The sequence below is a fragment of the Limanda limanda genome, chromosome 1, assembly GCF_963576545.1.
Source record: "Limanda limanda chromosome 1, fLimLim1.1, whole genome shotgun sequence".
Lineage (NCBI taxonomy): Eukaryota > Metazoa > Chordata > Actinopteri > Pleuronectiformes > Pleuronectidae > Limanda > Limanda limanda.
Genome location: NC_083636.1, coordinates 11,531,228 through 11,552,281, shown reverse-complemented (window position 1 = coordinate 11,552,281; position 21,054 = coordinate 11,531,228). Strand labels below are relative to the sequence as shown.

The 21,054-nt window shown below is 43.4% G+C and overlaps 1 protein-coding gene and 1 non-coding gene across 2 annotated transcripts; both read left to right on the top strand.

The window, feature by feature from the left end:
• Positions 1-34: 34 nt before the first annotated feature.
• Positions 35-16,341, top strand: brd1a (bromodomain containing 1a). Its single transcript, XM_061077287.1, has 13 exons — positions 35-599; positions 2,125-3,535; positions 3,957-4,113; positions 4,439-4,570; positions 4,669-4,797; positions 5,870-6,182; positions 6,267-6,590; positions 8,064-8,657; positions 9,271-9,412; positions 10,061-10,194; positions 11,324-11,433; positions 12,812-12,966; positions 14,358-16,341. The coding sequence occupies exons 2-13, from the start codon at positions 2,142-2,144 to the stop codon at positions 14,539-14,541; spliced, it is 3,768 nt and encodes a 1,255-aa protein (XP_060933270.1). The 5' UTR covers positions 35-599; positions 2,125-2,141; the 3' UTR covers positions 14,542-16,341.
• trnak-cuu (transfer RNA lysine (anticodon CUU)) lies at positions 5,303-5,375 on the top strand. The gene has a single exon. It is a non-coding gene; the product is annotated as a tRNA-Lys (tRNA).
• Positions 16,342-21,054: the final 4,713 nt, after the last annotated feature.

Sequence of the window (21,054 nt, the reverse complement as noted above, 5' to 3'; positions counted from 1 at the left end):
CACAGAAACCCACACATCCCCGTTGAAACCCAGATCGGACGGTTGTGTGTTCTAAAGCAGCTCGGTGCACAGAGAGCTCCCACACAGAGACACACAGTCCCCGCAGTGATCCGAGCCCTGCGTGTGTGTGTGTGTGTGTGTGTGTGAGTGGGGATCGACACATAGTCAATGCATCGATCGTGTGACAGATGGGCCATTGTGTGAGAGCTACGACTCGACACTAAACATGACCTCCAGCGTCACACGTAGCGAGCGGAGCGTGCGGGTGGGAGTTGTCTGCTGGAAACGCATTGTTGTGTTGGGGGATGAACCGTCCGCAGAGCCGCTGCTGCTATCCGGTCGACCGCGGCTAGCGAGAGGCTGTAGCCCCTGAAGGCTCCGCGAAGCAGCCCCTTCCCGGCGGGAACCCACAGGCACCACGAAGGCCCGGTTCTCCTTTCGCGAGCAGCGGTGAAGCCCCCCAGCTGCACCCGGTGGATGAGAACACTGTGTGCGGGTACAGAGCCGCTCAGCAGGCCCGCTCCCCTCTGCTTTGTACGGCTGCTGGCTAGCTCCCCTCCTCCTCCTCCTCGGCTAGCCAAACTGCTGGAGCACCCGAGGTACGTGCTGTGGTTCATTTGTCTCTTTTTACTTCACTGTTCCAACAAATGCTTCAACGAGTGACATGTTTAATTCCCCGCACCGGGTTCGACTCTACCAGCGGACGCACAGGGAGAACTCTTCTTTCTCTTTGACGCCATTTGCTCCGCTGGCGAAAGGGGGAAGCTAGCTCCTCATGCTAGTCAGCAGGCTAGCTAATGTTTTTGTTAGCAATTGGGCCACTTTGGACTGCGAGGGGGTCGTGGGAACAGAACAGGGGGCTTTTGCACCTCTGCACCAAACGGGCAAGTGTGAACTCCTGCACGTTCGAATCCAGAGAGCACGGGGTGGCCGCCTCCCACCACCGGGGTTAAATGCCCCAGTGTGCTGGACTGGTCCTGGCTAACAACACCACAGCTCATCCCATAGTTAGTCACTGGGGCCAGAGGCATCAATGGAAGTTGCACCTTCCCTTTCCTCTCTTTGTCAGCTGAGTTTTAAAGTGTAAGGCACTCAGATCCCGCAGGGTTTCACTTGTTGTCAGTGTTTTTATAGTTTGGTTTTATAGTAGAATCAGTGTCTGTCTCTGTAAAGCTGATGTGTTGTCACAGCTAAGGTACATTAAGCATGATACACTATGTTGTAGAGTATTTGTTACCTTACTGAAAGGTTATGCATTGTATTTATAGTCTTTATTCATGATTCTGAGACGTTGTGCACACATAGATCCCCTCTTATGATATTTTGCGCTGTGCAAAGTGGAAGTCCATGTAAGTCCAAACTTGCCACCACACAAGACTGTATCTCGGTGTCTTTTGATTTTCTTGACCCTCAAAATTCTTTCTTGTTTTATCCAGAGATGTTTATAGACATTAACCTCAGAAAATAGGGTCCAGAAAATCTCTGGACTTTCTCAGCATGTCCAGGTCAGATGCATTCACAAATATAGGAACACCGAGGAGTGGTTTCGTGGTAGAGGAGGCAGGACATGATTTGTAAATTGCACTGTAGTAAGCTTAATGTTGTTGTTTACAGCTGACGTCAGCCCTCATCACCTAAAGCTCTCGGATGTCCTTGTCTTTTCAAGTGGAGGCATCTCTGTCAGTGTCTTCTAAGTGGATCACGCCCCTTTTTAATCCAGAGATATTAGGTTTCTTCCAGTTTTTGTCTGTGGCATGTTATACTACATTCACTGATACAGGCCACAATTTACAAGACCATGTGCACTGATACTGATTTGAGCACTAGTGCTTGCAGTGTGAATTTAGTGTTTGAAATTACATCAGCACGCCCAGTTCTTAGGAGATATTCCTGCTGTATTGACACATGGTCTTACTCAGATATTTAATATTTCATAAGGGGGCTGGAAGGAATAATTCTGGAGAATATCGAGAACAACTGACTCAGACATTTGTGTCCTCACATACAGCCCCTCTGGATAACCTCAGGGAAATGTCTGGAGCTCAGTGCATGTCAATACTTGACCCGGATAAAATACATGTATGCAGATTTCTAACTGTGCCGCTCCCCACTCTCTCTCCACAGCAACACGGAGCGTCACGATGAAGAAGAAAGCTCGGCAGCACCGGGTTGCGGTGCCGCAGAGGCCATCGTCTCCCATCATGCCTTCCCCCAACAAGCAGATCCTGACCTACGCCCAGGCGCAGCGCATAGTGGAGTTTGACATTGATGGCCGCCTCCATCGCCTCAGCGTCTACGACAGGCTGGATGTGATCTCGGACGACGACCCCATGGCGCAGGAGATGATGGAGTGCACCAGTAATAAAGAAAATGCTGAGAAACCACAGCAAGTCCTCCTGAGGTCAGTTCGATTAAAAAACAGCCAGGAGAAGAGAAACGCTGCACTGGGCATCACTAGTCCTGGAGAAGGGGCGGGGCAACAGGCCAGCGCTAATGCTGGCCCGAAGCTTCCCGAGCCGAAGTTCCGTGCAGTGGAATATAACCTTCCAGCAGTTCCGAAGCGTCCAGCCAGGTTTTATAAGTACATAGAGAAAACCGAGGAAGAGTTAGATGAGGAAACAGAGTATGACATGGACGAGGAAGACTACGCGTGGCTAGAGTTGGTGAATGAAAAACGGCGAAGCGAAGGAGTCAGCCAGGTCTCCCACAACGTCTTTGAGTTCCTCGTGGACCGCTTTGAGAAAGAACTGCACCTAGAGAGCCTGGATCAAGGCTGCGAAAAGCAAGCCGCCATCGACGAGGACGCTGTCTGCTGCATCTGCATGGACGGCGAGTGTCACAACAGCAACGCTATTTTATTTTGCGACATGTGCAACGTTCCTGTGCACCAGGAATGTTACGGCGTGCCCTACATCCCCGAGGGCCAGTGGCTGTGCAGACACTGCCTCCAGTCACCCACCCGGGCGGCAGACTGCATCCTTTGCCCCAACCAGGGGGGAGCGGTGAAGCAGACGGACGACGACCGCTGGGGCCACGTGGTGTGCGCCCTGTGGGTCCCCGAGGTCGGCTTCTCCAACACCACCTTCATCGAGCCCATCGACGGCGTCAGCCACATTCCTCCGGCCCGCTGGAAGCTCACCTGCTACCTCTGCAAGGAGAGAGGGGTCGGGGCGTGCATCCAGTGCCACAAAGCCAACTGTTACACTGCCTTCCATGTCAGCTGTGCCCAGAAGGCAGGCCTCTTCATGAAGATGGAACCCATCAAGGAGGTGACAGACACAGGGGAGCCCACGTTCTCTGTGAAGAAAACCGCCTACTGTGGAGCTCACACACCGAGTGGCTGTGTGAGGAGGCCGCTTACCATCTATGATGAGGCCAAACCCAAAAATGGACTATGTAGGAAAATGGACAAAGGGAGAGCCGCTGGTAAAGGGCATTCAAAAGGAAAGAAAAAGAGTAAGAGTAAAAAGGCTGAGCCTGAAGTTGAAAGTGAAGCTGCAACGCCTGCTACTGTGCCTTCGTTTCCTGCTCACAGGTACACACATGATTTAACTTGTTAATAATGGATGTGCTGTGTGTGTTGGATGTGGTTAGATGTCCCATATTCTGTTAAACACATAGTTTTGGCAACTGTCTTTCTGAACGATATATAGATGTTGTACAAACACTAGTTGTGTCAGGCTTTGATCACATGACACTGGCTAATATTTGCTTTCCCCAGTGATCTCTTCACATGCATTTGCTCTGTGTCAACTGCTGCCTAAACTGTGTGTGTAGCTGTTAAGTTTGATGTTTCTCTGAAAAATACAATCAAATGTAGCCAGCCACAGATTCCGTGGTCGACTTCACTGATAAAACTCTGCCAGCAGCTAATAACATTGAGTGTTTGAGATTAGATGTGTGGATCTCTCTCCCCAGTTCTGTCCCACTAATACCCGTCTTCTTTACTCCTCCAGGTTACAAACCATTCTCAACCAGGTGTCAGTCACGAAGAAGAAAGCTTTTGTGGAGCTGGTCCTAAATTACTGGAAACTGAAGAGGCAATCTAGGAACGGGCTTCCTCTCCTGAGACGCCTTCAGACAAGCCTGCAGTCCCAGAAGAATGCACAACCGGTTTGTTCATCTGTCAGTCAACCCCAGAAGACTTTCAGTCTTCATTTTGCTTTTTTTACCAAAGTGCCAGTAGTTTGTAGAACTTGAAGCAAGTGTTTTGATCATCCATTATCTTCACACATTTTGTCAAGCCTATGCAGTACTTCTGTTAAGATGTTTGCTAAAGTATGTATAAATGCCTGTGTCTGCATCAGTTGGCCATAAAGTATTATACGAGCTTGCTCTGAGGAAAAATGTGTTAACCCTGAAACATGTATATATTATGCAAGTAGTTGCGTGTTCTATTCCATTCCTGAATGTATGTTTTTTTTAATGTCTTCTCCAGAAGCAGAATGAGGAGGAGAGCAGAACATTAAAAGACCAGTTAAAGGAATGGCACCGTCTCAGACACGACCTGGAGCGGGCCCGGCTGCTGCTGGAGTTAATCCGCAAGCGGGAGAAGCTCAAGAGGGAAGAGGTACAAGTGGATGCATGGATAGAGTCGACGGACTATTTCACTACTTGGATGAGAAAACCTGCTAAATAAAAGAGTTTTCCTTTTGTGCTGTGTTGTAGATGAAGCTGCAGGAGACTCTCCTGGAGATGCAGCTCACTCCCTTCAGTATTTTGCTCAGAGCTCTGTTGGACCAGCTTCAAGCTAAAGACCAGGCCAAGATCTTCATCCAGCCAGTTGATCTTACTGAGGTGAATTAACCACAGAATTCTTTTTCATTTGTTTCCCACATATTTACGCTTGCCAAGTTTCATATTTCAGAATATGGCTTTTGTTACTTATGAGTCACTCTTTTTTTAGTGTGTGTTGTGTTAATGTTGATTGCAATCTGACCCAGTACAAAGAATTCAAGTACATCGGTATTGAGGCGCAGACAACACAGTGTCCTCCTGTTCAATATCAAACCATTGAGCTTCTGGACGCACATAGCAGACTTCACAAGTTTTCTAATTCCAAAAGGAACTTTGTCCTTCACTGTATCTATTAAAAGTTTCACCCGCATCACAGAGCTGCACCCAAACACATCACAGAGGCTATCACTGCTTGCTCCACGCCACAAGATCTGATCATGGTGACCCAGGACATCCACCCCCGCTCCTTGTGTAGTCAGTGTCGCAATGGAATGTGTAACATGAGACCAAGGTCTTACGGCAGAGGATGCCAGTTGTAAAACCTGACGGATGTGTGGCCTCACAAGCCCGGCTAGCTCAGTCGGTAGAGCATGAGACTCTTAATCTCAGGGTCGTGGGTTCGAGCCCCACGTTGGGCGCTGTTTTTGTCTTTGAATTGCATCACCTGACTCTTAAAATTGTCATTTTAATTGTTAGCTTTGCATCTGTAGAAATATCTGTTTGTAATGATCCTCATGAAATTCAATACTTTTAATATTTTGCTTAAAAATTGAATCGTATTGTTCTAATTGGATCTCTTAAGATGCAATTGTACAAGCTGTAAATGATTCATGCGCAGACATTAAGGAATTTATATGCTTTACCAAAGTGTGGGCCGTGGCCCATTGGTGGGCACTGGAGGTATTGCAGGTGGTTCTCAGCCAGGGCTATAAAAACTCTTCTTTCAGCAAATTCATCAAAATGAGCATTGTTTGTTTAAAAATATATATTAATCATAAAGATATCATAAAGTAGGATTTCTAATTATTTTATATGATAATTTCAATCATTGACATCATGATAATTTCTAATGATTATTTATAGGTTTTAAGAATAAAATCATTTTACTTCCTCATGTCTTCCGTCCACTTAGGTGCCCGACTACCTCGACCACATCAAGCACCCAATGGACTTCTCCACCATACGGCAGCGCATTGACGCCCAGGCCTACAGCAACTTTCAGCAGTTTGAAAGCGACTTCAATCTCATAGTTGAAAACTGCATGAAGTATAACTCAAAGGACACCTATTTCTATCGGGCCGCTGTTCGCCTCCGAGATCTGGGCGGGGCCCTGCTCAGAAAGGCGCGTCGTGATGTGGAGAAAATCGGCTTCGACACGGAGAGCGGCATGCATCTAGCAGAGGAGCCGGAAATTAAAACATCGACATCCTTTTCCTGGGAGGACGGTAAGGGCAGCAATAAAGATGCATATCTCTGTGATACTTTCAGGGCAAGGAATATTCATGAAATGGGTTTAATTCTTTCCTTAGTGGACCGCCTACTTGTACCAGCCAATCGGGAGCATCTGCCCCTGGACAAGCAGCTGAAGCAGCTACTGGAGAAGTTTGACCAGACCTGTGGCATGAAGTCCAGCCCCTCCCGCAGCAAGCGAGTCAAGCTCCTCAAGAAGACCATCAACGACGTTCGCAGCGAAATGAGCCTAAAAAGAGTCCTACCCTCCCACCGCCACCACTGCTCTTCCTCAACAACTCCCTCCACATCCACATCCTCTTCATCGGCTCCCTCCCACCCAGAGACGGGGAGACCTAAAGAAGAGAGACCGAAGTCCAATGGACATTTTCCAGACGATGACAGTAGGTTTAAATTCATTTTGTGGTTGACTCCAGCCTCCTTCTCTTTTAAAGATAATCACATGCCCTCAATATCCTGTACCGCATGTCAGAGATTAGCCCCCCTGCCCCAGACATGACCTCGCAAGAGCAAAACGGTCGAATAACATAATCATTTCAAAATGTGTCGAAAACACGAGAGTGTAGTTGTCTTTGTCAATTTCAGTGCTCTAACACAAGTCTGCTTTCTGCCTCTGATTTGCTGCCCATATCTAAGACTTGTTTAGGGTTTTGAAGAGAATGAAATGGGGATTAAATCAGATTATGAGGCTACTACATAGTGTAATTATTATAAATCCCTGCCCTGTTGTACAGAGGTGAGCATTTGCTTGTTGGGTAAACAGTGCTGATCTTGTTATTTATTCATTTATTCCCTAAAACCAGAAACAAGAGCATCAAATTCATTACAAACATGTTTTAACCTAATTAACCTCATTAAATATAAATGGGGTTATTAGTGCAAATATGATCTGTAAAATGAATTGGAGCAAAATGCAAACATAATGTAAACCATACAATCTGCAGGTTTTGTTTCCCTTCTTACGCTGTAGATTCAAGTCTTATTCACTGGGATGTAACCCTAAGATAGAAGAAAATACATTCAATATATGAATAACAAAGGTGGGTTTTAGCTTCAGGTATACATTTATAGTTTTAGAGTGAAAAAATAAAACTAGATGAGTTGCATATATCAATGACATGCATCCATATAGTCGATAATTACAATTTAAAAACCTCCATCAACTGCAGCATAAAAGCGTTGGTTCCAAATGATTGAACCAGTTATAGCCGGTTTACATACGGTGTGTGCAGAACAGGTGTTACTGTTGAATCCCCAAAACATCCCTGTGCGTCCTTGTGGAACCCTGTAAAAATCCAACAAACTATCTCATCCACACAAAAAAACTCCTGCTTACATTTGAAAACAAGGTCATAATAAAGTGATTGTTCAGCTTCACCCGCTGCGTCAATGCAGACGCTTCCTCGAGCCTCAAACCTGCAGCACTCGCTGAGTTGCATTAAGTCGGCATTAGAATAAGCTAGTGGAGGGAAAAGAAAGAAGAAAGTCATTTTGTTCTCATTTTTTATTCATTAAAGTGCCTCAGTGTTATGCTAAACAGGCCCTAGTTTTACTTACATGACAAACCCGAAAGCCAAATGATGTAATGCAGTGTCGGCGTTTCTGCAAACACAAGGACAAGGTGGATGTTACAGCACAACACCGGGGGTCAGTCTTCGGTTTTTGTCACAGACTTTTGTTGTACTTTGTTATATTTTGTACTTTTTACGAACAGCTTTCTACTGTTCTTCCAAAATACTTCTGTAGTTTTTCTATACAGTCAATCCTTTACCAAGAAACATCTGTCTGTAGAACATAAAACAACGAGTCCCCTTATGAACCCACATGTTATTGATGTCTCTTCTCCTCCCTCACAGGTGACAAGTGTCTTCCTCCCAAACTGGAGCCCTCAGACTCCATACCCCCTCATATCCACTCAGACACAGACCCCGAGCCCCCCACCCTCAAACCGATCGACGACGGCCCAGATTGCGATCACAAGCCTCTCTCCAAGCGAGTCAAGTTTGACGCCGAGATCCCGGACCTACTCCCCTCCGCTCCACGCCTCAACGGCCACTTGCACGACGGCCTCCAAAACTCTTTGCTGGACGGAGACGTGAGCGTTGTAGCCACGTCCACTCTCGCCGAGCCCACGCGGACAGTGAGCCGCCGGACCGCCGTGCTCTTCCGCAAGTCGAAGGCCGCCAGTTCCCACAGGCCCCAGCGGAGCAGAGACGAGGGGGGGGACCGCGTCACCAGAAAAGAAGGGCAGGAGGAGGAAGACGAAGACGGCGCGCAGCTGGGTTCCCAATCCTTCCTGTCAGTGGTCATACCCAGGCTGGAGACGCTGCTGCACGGCAAGAAGAGGAAGAGAAGCGGCAGCGGAGACAGCGAGGAGGACGAGGAGGAGGGGGGAGAAGAGGGGGAGCATGAAGAGGAGGGGGAGTCTCCCATCAAACGGCTCGACACTGGTAAGAAGTGAACAGAGAAAAATATCCTGCAAGAAGTTCGTTCTGACCTTTCCGGTTTTCAAGCGTTTAAAGAATTTTCCATTCTAAAAAAAAAGAGTAAAACACGTGCTTCAATCAGTACATCAGGGTTTTGCTTTACGGCCAACTGCTCAGACCGGATGTACAAATGTTGCAATGAACTGTCACTCTGCTTTTACAAAATCCCCACAGACAAATTCCAAACTGCAGGAAATAACAACAGACACCTGTTTATTCTTCCACATCTGTTCCGAGTTTGACTGATCATCCTGTTGGTCACACACACACACACACACATATCAACGTGTGGCTCAGGCTCATTGTTATATTTATATCATTTGTTAGGAATTTACATAATATGCTGCTAGTGATTATTTATTGTTCATTTACAGGATATATGTCACTGAATAATGCATTTTTTAAATGTGTATGTATTACCTTTTTATATCATTTATTTCTATACTCATTTCTGTATTTCTCTCTGATATTTTGACACCGTTTCATAAATCTCAAGGACTCCTATTGTAATTTAGTTGTGTCTGCAGCAGCACAGTGACGACCAAGACTCCTAGTGTTCTCCCCTGTGCGCTCTCAGGTCTGTCGAGTGGTTTCCTGGAGGTGGAGGAGGACAAGGAGCTGGAGGAACCCAGTCGAACCAGCAGACCTGTGGAGCCACGAAGACGCTGTGCCTCCGAGTCCTCCATCTCCTCGTGTAGCAGCTTGCCAGGAAGCACCAGGTAATCCATCAGATAAAGAGAAACAACTCGTGTCGTCACTGAGGAATTGGCAGCAAAAACATAAAGGAAGAAGCTGTGAATAATTTAACACCGGCCTGGTCGATGCAGGTTGTTCACAAATACAGATTCAAACATTCACTTGGATTAGACCTGGGCTTTGCAGCACCGCGCCTCCTGCTGAGCTCGAAAGACTCAAAATGTGCCCAGCCTCACTGGAGGGCAGAATTTAGAAGAGGGGAACATCCTAGGACGCTGTGCAAGTGTAAACCAGGCTGGATTCCAATGGAAATGGATACACAGTGGTTTAATACTGCACTCCACTGCGTGACCTTCAAAGAGTTTTAAAACTTAAAATAAATGAGGGAAAGTTGATTGCTGCAGGTCTCCATGTCTATAAGTAGTAAGCGGGACATAACGACACTGTAGAAACAAATCTCCACTAGTGTAGGTCTGTGAGGTTGCAGAGAATTCAAGTAATATACACGACACACACACAGAAATACAGATTCACAAGAGGCCAGATACTGTCAGCTGCTTTACAGCTGCTGTCCGACACTTTCCACATTCGTGCCTTCAGTCATGTGACCTGAAGTTTTCTTTCTATACTTGACCTCTGTTCCGTGTGTTCTTCTTCCGTCTCGTTCCAAGCACCATTCTCAGTCTTCCAAAATGTGGGAAGGGAAAACCTGCCTTGGTCCGGAGAAACACTGTGGACGATAAGAGCGAATTAATCGCCTGCATCGAAACCGGGAACTTTGCAAAGGCAGCACGAATCGCTGCTGGTAAGTTGTGAGAAAACAAACTACATGTGTAGGGAGGGAGGGCTAACATTTTAGATACAGATCTATTTTATTAAATGAAATAAATATTATTACAATGTGCCCAATAAAGTGTTTTCTTGTGAAATATTTCCATTTAATTGATGATGGAATTCTGTTCTTCATTGCTCCACACCATCAATTGAACGATACCAGGGGTCGATAGTCAATAGTAAAGCGCTATAGACAGTTTTTACATTCAATAAACATGTTTTACAAAGAGCCCTCGAATGTTGTTATTAAGATATTTATTTCCTGCAGTTTCTTATTGCATTTCAGCCAAAATACACACAATGTGATAAGGATAATAATGCTTAGTCAGTTATTGGATTAATTGAAAATTATTCTGCAAGTGTCTGTAACTTTTCATTTCAACCTTCTCTGTGATGACAATGACTTTAATTAGAAGAGGAATACAAATTTAAAATAATGAATAGGCAAACAAGGCGTTCGAGTGAATGGGAAAAGAAGACATGACAGAGACAATCTTCTTTTCAACCATATACCAGGTTACAGACCACCTTTTTTATTTGCCGTTATTTCTCCCCAAACCCAACCTTTTATATTAGATGTCAGGTTGACTGTAGAAGAGTCAGCACAGTAAGGGGCTGTGTATATCTCCAGATGTCAGCAGGTTCTGTAAATGTTAAAATGCCTCAAATATCAAGCAAACAACCGGAGAATTGGCCTTTTATTTCATCTGGCTTCAATATAATTTTCCTCTTGAAAAACTCTTATTCGAATGTACTTGCGGACACCTGGTGTTCACACGTGAACAAAGAACAGGGCTGGAAGTTCAACGCAGCCACCAGCCAAATTCTCTTGACTTTTTTGGCAGTGCCCGGCGAGTCTCTGCACTCTGCTCGCCACCTCGGCACGTAACCAGTCAGCATCTGGAGAGGCTCCCCTCATCTGAAGTCCACATTTGGCTGATTAAACGACACAAATGGCTGATAAATATCAATATCTGTCGGTCACCGCCGGTCGTGCCGTGTGCTCGTGCACTTTAAAAGCATGGCTTTTGGAAATTAGTCTTTCTGTGCGTGTTTGAACCCACACTTAACTTTGTCTGGTGTTGTTCCTGCTTCCATAGAGGTTGGCAACAGCAATATCTGGATGCCCGCTAGTGCTGCAACCGTTACATTGGAACCCTTAAAGCTAGTTTGGGCCAAATGTAGTGGATACCCTTCCTACCCAGCCTTGGTGAGTGTTTGTGGTCCTTTCACTCCGATGTTCTGTCGTCATCGCTTCTCCTTGTGGGAGGTTGAAACCTGACTCTGGCTACGTTTACATGGACACTAATATTCAGACTGTTGACCTTACTCAGAATCAGACATCGTTTCCATTATGATGGTTACATGAGTTTCTAATAGAATATTCTATTCATATTCCTGTTTTCTGGCTGTCAGTTTTTCCCCAAAAATTGAGTTTAAGCAAATTTTACACGACATATAATTATCTAGTGTATATTCTACCCCCCCATGCGAGCACACAGTCAGACAAGGTTGAACACTTGCCGTTGCTCTGCTCGTCTGTGGTGCCTCCTCGACTGCTGCTAACAAACAAAGGGACAAAGACGACAAACAGCATCATCTTCAATTGTTACTTTGTCGTCTACGGTGAAGAACACAAAACCCTTCCACAACAGAACATCACTGGCTTACTCCACTGAAAGGTCAAAAGGTCAAGCTGATGGTGAGCACCCTCTCCTGGATCAGTAGACAAATTACTTCACACAGCCTGACGGCTTCAAGAACTTATATTTTCAATTCAAACAGATCTTTAAATACGAAATTTTCCCCCAATGTTGGAATAAGTGTTAAAATTAAAAAAAAAAGGCGACAGCCCTTTCTGGTTAAAATGCTACTGAGCATATTCTAAATATGACTCCCATCATTACATCCAACTTTATTTATCAACTTATTCCTCCAGTTTTAAAACTCAAACCTGAAAGTTTTATATATGATGCTATATATTTTTTTGTACACCGTTTTGGCATTTTCTTTCTTATTTTCAAATTTTGCAAAAATCTTAAACTCCTTTTTATTGTTAAATTTTGTTCAAAACCAGGTCATGCATCGTCGAGCAGTTGGTAAACTGTTGATGTCGTTGCCCTGAAAACCCCAATAGGTTATACTGCAATTACACGTATACATGTTAATGTAATTTGACTAATGTCCAAATAAAACATATGTCTTGATTTGATATTATTTATCCTGAGTATGACCTTATTCATGTCAAGTTATATGTTATGTTTATATCAGAATGGTGGTGTCCATGTAAACGTAGTTAGACTCACAAGATGAAGAAGCAGTTTTTCTCTCAGCCCGCTGAAAATGTTCTGTCTTTCCTCTAGGTGGCAGCGTTACATTGTTAACCAGTTTAATTTGACCTTAGTATGAAAGAAAAAACCGAGTAAAGAATGTAACTGCCACAAGCTGCTTGCATGCATGCATATATGTGTGTGTGTGTGTGTGTGTGTATTAAGTCGTCTTGATTTTATACTCAAGTGATTCTGTGTGTTTGCATTCACGAGGGAGTGTGTCTTACCCCCCCTCTCGCCTCCCCCTGCTGTGTGTAGATCGTGGACCCCCACATGCCGCGAGTGGGCTGCCAGCACAACGGGGTGTCCATCCCCATGCCCCCCATGGACGTGCTCCGCATCGGCGAGCAGATGCAGTACAAAGCCGAAGAGCAACTCTACCTCGTCCTCTTCTTCGACAACAAGCGCAGCTGGTGAGTGTCGCTCTCTCCCTCTCTCTCTCTCTCAGAAGAGGACATGATTTAAGCCGCCGCCAGTTTTTAACAAGGGTAAACCCATCAACCCGCCTTTCATCCCATCATTACTCTCTTGTGCCTGCGTGACATCGAGTTGTCAGGAGACGACAAATGGCTCACGCTTCAAGAGGCGTTGAAAAAAAAGTTACCTGGGCTTTCATCACCAGGAAAATGGTTTTCAGGCTTTTTACAATGGGGCTTCTGTGTTCGAGGGAATGTCTTTAAATTTGGTACAAAAGATGAACTGGTTAGATTTTGGTGCTTGGAGGTAAAAGGTCAAACTCACAGTGACATGTTACTGTGAAACTGATAAATTCAGTGTGGCAGAAAGTTCTACAAAGCAGTTTCAATTCTGTTAGAGAAATCTCTACAGGTAGTTCAACCTCAGCAGCTGAATCACATTCCTATTCTTGTATTCCTGGTATTCTTGAAACCACTGTAATTATTCTCTTTATCCTTTCTTTCTATTTCCTGCCCTCAGTTAATCTCTGCCATTAACCTCTCATATTCACTGTGGGTCTCTGCAGATGATTCAAGTACAACCTTCACAGGCACAATAGTAAAGCCATGGTAGCTTTAAGGGTGGCTATTACCTTTGCTGCTACTGCGACTATTATAGTTGAGTACCAGGAATTGTTTTAGCTTACCAGGTATTCTCGTCCACATCTACACAGCATTTCTGAAACTACCTGATGTTGGTGCATACTTATAATGATTTATGTTCACGTAAGTTGCTTTCAGAGATGCTCTAAAGTCTAAACGTCTGAGTCCGTTTTAGGAACATTTTGCTGACAAAAAAACAAATTTCAAATACTTGCTGCATAATTTTAAAGGCAGTAATTAAGTTAAAGCCGAGGCTTATAAGGTAGTTCCCCTGTGTCAACATATATGTAGATTAAGCATAAACAAGGCAAAATCGGTTTAGCTTAATTTTGTAGGCATTTTAATTAAAGTAAAATCAAAATGACGACAAAATGTGAAAAGAAGAAGATACAGTCAAGATAGAAACAGTAAACATATGTATGAACCACATTGGTGAAAAATAAAAACAAAACTCAGATTCCTTATAAAAAAAGCCCTCTCGTGAAAGTAGGGTTTGAGGAGTGATTTAAAACATGACATGGACTTTGTTTGGTTCTATTATTCTAAAGTGAATGTTTGATATTTGAAATATACAACGACAGAATCTAATGATTCGGGACGAAAATAATAAAAATGGACTCGTATATGTTTTATAACTCTTTATATGCAGATGTGTGTAGTGATTCCTCTTAATTGATGAGGAACACATTTGACCTTAGCAGCTGCCCAGGTGATGAAAAGTCGATGCTTGTTCCTCCCCCCCTCAGGCAGTGGCTTCCCAGATCCAAGATGGTTCCTCTGGGGATGGACAAGACCATCGACAAGATCAAAATGATGGAGGGACGCACGTCCAGCATCCGCAAGGCGGTCCAGATCGCCTACAGCCGCGCCATGAACCACCTGAGCATCGTGCAGGACGAGCCGGTCAGCGACCTCAGCGACGTGGACTGATGACGCTAGCTCGGCCTGCCTCACCCTCACACATACATGCAAACTTGTACCTCTCCTCTACCAAATACCCTCGCCTCCACCCCCCTCTTTCTCTCTCTCTCTCTCTCTCTGTCTCTCTGCAGGAGACTCAAATGTTTACTGGGCACCTGCTTTAACAGGTGGGGTCTGCTCCTCCATTCCTACTCGTACACACTCCCCCTACCATGTGCCGATGGGATACGGCTGCTGCTGAAATGAATGTGTCTATCTGTCCTCTCCACCTCCAGGCTTGTGACTGCGCTCAGAGACTGCTCCCCCCCTTCTTTTTTTTTAATTTTGTCACTCCCACCGTCACTCCACCAATCATGTCACTGTCATTTTCATTTATCACTTCGGGGCATAAAAACACCGTAGTGATTCATTCCGTACATTTCTGATGTGTCCAGGGTATCATGGCCTGCTAGTGAGACAGAAAGTAAACCAGGGGTTGTGGTATTTTTGGTTGCTGCTGATTCATTTTTCAACTTGGGCTACATCCACACTTATTGTTTGAAAACGCCATCTCTGCCACGGATACGCCTGGAGCCGCTGTTGACAGGTGGAAACAGAGATGTTTGGAATTGATGCTGTAAACACTCATTGGGTCTTTAGCCTTCGCTGATTCGTCGGGAAAGCGTAGCAGAGTGGTTGTAGCCTCGGTCCGTTATTTCGTTGTTTTCGTTACAAGTTTCATAAAAAAAACGAAGCATCTAGTAGCTGATAAAGCAGCTAAAGTGGATTCAAATCAAATCATGTACATTTCCTGCCTTCACGAAGGCTCTGCAGTTGTGTTAAATCATCTGTATCCAAAGCTTATGTTTATGTTTAACATTTACGTACTGACGTCATCTCCATTTACAGAATCTCTTCCTTTTGTATTTAAACTGTAAATAACATGTACAGTTGCCTGATACTAACTTATTTTGTAGTTTTGACAGAAATGGGTACTGTACAGGAGTTTTTCTTAGTATTTATACTTGATTCATTCTCGGTGACGAGGGCTGTTTTTGCCAACGCTGTGCGATCCAGACGAATAAAAAAGCCTTGGTATTAGGGAGATTAGGGCTAAAATGTCATGCTCCTGAAACATATGAAAGAATTCCCTTCATTTTTTTAACTTATTGAGGTTTATAAGCATAAGTTTCCATTTGGCATTAATCCTCTTTTTGTATAAAAAATAGTTTTAGTACATTTTTGTTCATATATATATATTTATATCATTTTTGAATACATGGTAAAAAACAGTATGTGAAGCTCATACAGGCAGTCTGACGTGGACACAGAACGTATAATGTTCTCAAGAAACCAAAAATGTTGCTACCCAGATGTTTTTGTTTTGCCAATTCTTTTTCCTGTGTGAAGTTGTTGCCAAAAAAAAGTGTATTTTTTACGTGCTGATACATTTGACTGTTACTTGGTTTTTGCTGTAGTCGTAGGGGAGATGCTGCCTGCGTTAACTTATTGTAAAGTACTTGCATTACTTTATATTCCGAGGAGACGTGAAGACTTGATTGTGGTAAAGTGGCACATTTTATGGTGGCTACTTGCCTTCTTTTTAAGTAACCCCCTGTTTTTTCTAACCTTTTTTTTGTAGTTGTAGACTGAAAGACTTTTTTCATTTTATACTATTGCCTATTTCTTTTTCTGGGTAGCATTTGGGTAGTTTTGGTATATTTCATTTTGTACTTAAACTGTAGTCGTTTTTTTTAATCAGGTCAAACTGAAATATCGCTGGGACTGTTTTTTTTGTAGCAAAGCAAAAAATAAACATACAAATAAGAACATGTACCCTCTTTCTCTTTCTTTTCATGCATCGTGAATTATTCATGTTCCTCTTTGTTGTTCAAATAAATGTTTCAGGCATCTGCAAACTCAGGACACAATCAAATAACTAAAAAAAACTAATTTAAAAAAAAGCCAAATTTGAATTTATTATTAGATCTATTGTTCTTGAGTCTTATCTGGTGAACGAGAGAGAGACTTGGGACTGTTTGTCCTTCATGCTTGGCAGAGGACAGACACTAATTCAATCCACCACTTGCCATATGGCACAGGACCATGCTCATCTACTCCGCTGATGATTGTCCACTTACATTGCAAATGGTGTCCTATAGGCTGCCAGCTACATAATGTGGAGGGTTAGTTGATGAACTGTGACGGAACACATACAAAACATGATCTTTACAGGCTGCAGCTCACTTTGCATGTACGCAGACCACTAGGGGGCACAACTACAGCTATAATAACAAAAACACAAGAAGTTATTGTTTTAAATCATTCCCCTGTTTGTGATTCTCTGAAATGACAAATCAAGTCTGCCAGTTGGATTCCCATGATTACCAGTGAACCCATAGGGAGGATGATACATTATTGAAGCTTATAGCTTCAGGAGAAGTTGAAATTACATCATTAGTTTTCCTCCTTCAGTTCCCACGTTCGCTTTTAGTGCTTTTCAGGAGATAATCCAGCACTGACAAGGTAACTGTAATGTGTTCCTTCACTGAAAAGGCTTAAACCAACAATACAGCAATATTTGTAAAAAGAAGCATTTAATAAGAGTTAAAGAATAAAAATCAAAAGATAAAATATGAAATTAATTAATGAAACTAAATGAGGTGTTTAAAGGGGAAATGTTGAGTTAAACTAAGAAAGCTGAACTGTGATACAATGTGACACCTCTGTGTAAAAATACTGAAACGTCACCAGGTTGCCTGAATCCAATGGAACTGTTTATTCATTTTCAGCTTTATAATTTATTTAGTCTTTGCTTTTTGCTTTTCATTATTATTATAATTAGTAGTAGTAGTGATAGAAGTGCTAGTGGTAGTAGAATTAAGCTACAAGTTTGGTACCAGCTTGTCACATGGAGGTGGCCATTTGGTGTCCGTCCACAGGGGGGCGCTGTGGTTCCACATAAAACGTTTCCCCATGTGTTCAGGAAGTGATGCAGAGACGGAGCTCACCTGACGCCATGCGCTCCGGTGCTCTCAGGTAAACATCAGTATTCAGCTTCCATCGCTGTGGATGCACCCAATGTCAATTAATGCTAAATCAAACAAGGCCGCCTCTTGGCTCCTCTCTCCTGCAGCTCAGCTCAAAGTGTCCTCGTGTCAATCACTGACCCGTCGTCTCTGTCTGTCCCTCCGCCACGTTCTTCTTCTGTGTCCCTCAGACTGAATTCAACTCTCCAGCTGTTTGTGTCTCAGTTTACAATATTTACAGGACAAGAATGGGAGCAAGGAAACAGCAATAAACAAAATCCAGTGCACAATGTTGGCTGCGAATCAGGGCAACTTGAAGAGAAAAGAATTCTAGACTATTTTGAGCAAAATACATATTTATCATTTTCTAGGAGGAGAAAGACAGGGAAAAAAGAGTAAAACGTAATATGAAGAGTAAAAAATTACAAGAATAAACTTATCGTTTAAAAAGTTATGAGTTTATTATGAGTGTAAAGTCGGAGTTAAATGAGGAGAAAGGTACATATTACAAAAAGAAAGTCATACTTTAACGAGAAAAAAAAATCTTAATGTTACATGAATAATGTCAGACTTTAATGAGGAAAAAAAATTCTAAATTTGCCAGAGATGATGTGACGGGTTAAATGTACAGCTTTCTTTCATAATATTGAACAAATAACACTTTATTCTTGTTAGTAAACATCTTTATTCTCAAAATCTGAGATTCTTTCCCCTTTAAGTGGCCCTAATACTCATAGATAACCATCGTAGGTAACGGTATAAAAGCATAAAACATTTAAAGGATGTACCAAGTGAGGATCCTGGAGAGAAGGGATTCAAACAAGGTGAAAGTTGAAGCTGCTCTCTCACACTTGTGGAGAAAACTCTGTGGGCTCATTCAAATGCGCGTTAAGGGACCGAACGGGGGGGAACGTCTCTGATGCAAATGTGACTGAAAACTGTTGAAATATGCATCGTACCAGAGCCAATCGGGCCTCTCTCATTTCCAGCCACTTACAGTCAGAGAGGTTTTGCAGGTTTATGGGGATTAAATGAGCTTGTAATGGGCCCTGTGATATAGAAAGCCACCTTCAAGCCGAGCTGAAAGACATCTCCCATCTTTATAAACAATTGGGGCTAATGTAGTCTCCCGCAAACACACGGCAGCGAGAGATGCCGTCCCCCTCTCCCCTCTATTGTCTGTCTGTCTTCAGCAGATACTAATTGTGCGGGGAGGTAAACACCGCAGTCAAGTGGAGAGGACGGCGAGTCAAGCGTGAATATCAATCTCCCCACATCAGTGTCATCAGATGACTTTGACTGAGTTGAGACGGGCTCATTAGAGGGGTGCGGCGGCGGCGGCGGGGGGGGGGGGGCGGCGCTAACATCCTGGTGCACGGCTCTGAAGTGGTGGAGGCCCAGTGAACACACAGTGAACAGGTGAGTGTGTTTGTGTGTCTGAACGCACCACGGAACTTGGTGGAAGGGTGTGTTATGGGTCAGACAAGAACCCACTACATTTTGGTGCAGATCTGGATCACAGGGCGGATCCAGGATTTTTCCTTTGAAGTTGCAGTGTGTAGAATTTAGTGACATCTAGTGGTGAAGTTGCATGTGGCAGCTGAACACCCCTCAACTCACCCTCCCCTTCCAGGTTACCCCTTGTGGTAACCTACAGTTTTCATAAAAACTCAAAGGGTGTTAAGTTCGTCCAGTCTGGGCTACTACAAGAAACATGGTGGCCTCCATAGAGAGGAGCCCACCCCCCATATAAATATAAAGGGCCCATTCTAGGGTAAATAAAGCAACAATTTGTATAATTTATATGAAACACACTCGTTGAATCATTCCCCAGGTTATAACTCATGGATCTAGATGGGGAAAAAATCCATCTCGTCAGCTGTGTCTATTTCGAAAGCTGAACTGAAATCGTCTTTACACCAGATCATCTCATCTCGAATCGGCCCTCCTGGTCAACCTTGCCCACAAAGGAACAAAATGAAAGTGTATCATCGGACACATCGGTAAACTCAGACCGGGTTGAAACGTCATCATTTGATCTTCGAGAAACGCAAATGATGTACGTGGTTATTTGCATATCGAGCGTTACAGCGAGATCGGATCACAGGAGACACATTCTGGCTGCATTTTATTGCGAGGTGTGAACCGACGAACATAACGTTGTCCAATTGTGTTCAGATCTATCAGGACAGATCTAATCAGGGCCCCAGTGTGTGTGTGTAGGTAGGTGTGTGTGTGTGTGTAGGTGTGTGTGTGTGTGTAGGTGTGTGTGTGTGTAGGTGTGTGTGTGTGTGACACTGAGCCACTGATGTGTAATCCAACCCTCCTCCCCTGCACAGAGGTGTCACCAGGGTTCAGGGAGGAAATGTCACGCTCCCACACAGATAATAAAAAACACACACACACATGGAACCGCACCAGTTCATGGCTGTAAATGTGCGCTCACATATTCCATATTCATGCATTTGATCATTAAGAACTCATGCCACCCTTGGTTCTCTGGCTTCCACGTCAGGCGCTGACAGCGAGAGATACCTGAGTTTGCATACTGTTGTCAGACCTGGCAACTAATTCCTGATAGCTTTTCCTCCACCTTCAAGATTTTGGTGATAAGTAAAAAAATAAATAAATAAAAAGGTTCTTCTCTTAGTTTGTTTTCTGTATTCTTGACTTTTCTCTCCAGTTAAATTCATTGAACCTTGAAACTGTTTTTTATTTTGCACCTGAGCCATTGTTGTTGTTGGTTTTCTGACGGCAGGATCAAAGTAGAAGTGCCTCTCATATGTCACATCGTATACTGATGCTTTAACACAATGAAGCTGATTGATCAGTGTTACGGTGAAACATGCTGAAACATCTGTCTAATTATTTATGTTCATTTTTCATACATCTCAGTTAAGTTTAGTTTAAGACGTGATCTAGGATCATGAAATGTCTGTATTATTTTTAGAGTAATCACTAATGGAAAAAATCACTACCTGCTCAACTAAAAGCATATTTCTCCAGTTTCTCCTTCATATTTCTTTGTAAGTTTCTTGGAATCATTGAAAAAAAGGTTTTACTCCACGTCTCTCTCTTATATATCTTGGTCTCGATTGTTCTGATTGTTCAAACTCAATATTTTCATACTGAAAAACTCCATATGTTTTCCTGGGTGATATTTTATGCAAGGTTTGCGCATTCTTATAAAAAAGTCTAAATTACGTTAAAATGTTACAAACTAGTTCTTAAATACATTTCAGTAGGTCTTAATTCAGTTAAGACTGACTCAATTAATAAGTCAGTGTTCGTTTAACGCCACTACCATCAAGTTTTAAAATTAGTATGCGTAGTTTGTTTCGTCTCCGTGGATGTTGTAATAAAACTACAAATAAGGCCTTTGTTTTGTTTAGTAAATGGTTATAGGTGTTTATTTTGTTGATGCAGTTAGTAACTTATTGTATTTACATAAAAAGTAAAGCAAAATCAACATGGAATTGATAACAGTAAGCTAGCTGGCGTTTTGAGGGTTACT

Excerpts from the sequence above, each read along its gene's own strand:
- brd1a (XM_061077287.1), top strand. The coding sequence starts at position 2,142 with ATGAAGAAGAAAGCTCGGCAGCACCGGGTTGCGGTGCCGCAGAGGCCA. Across the intron at positions 4,571-4,668 it reads AGAAGCTCAAGAGGGAAGAG|ATGAAGCTGCAGGAGACTCT; the intron begins GTACAAGTGGAT and ends GCTGTGTTGTAG. Across the intron at positions 12,967-14,357 it reads TTCGACAACAAGCGCAGCTG|GCAGTGGCTTCCCAGATCCA; the intron begins GTGAGTGTCGCT and ends TCCCCCCCTCAG.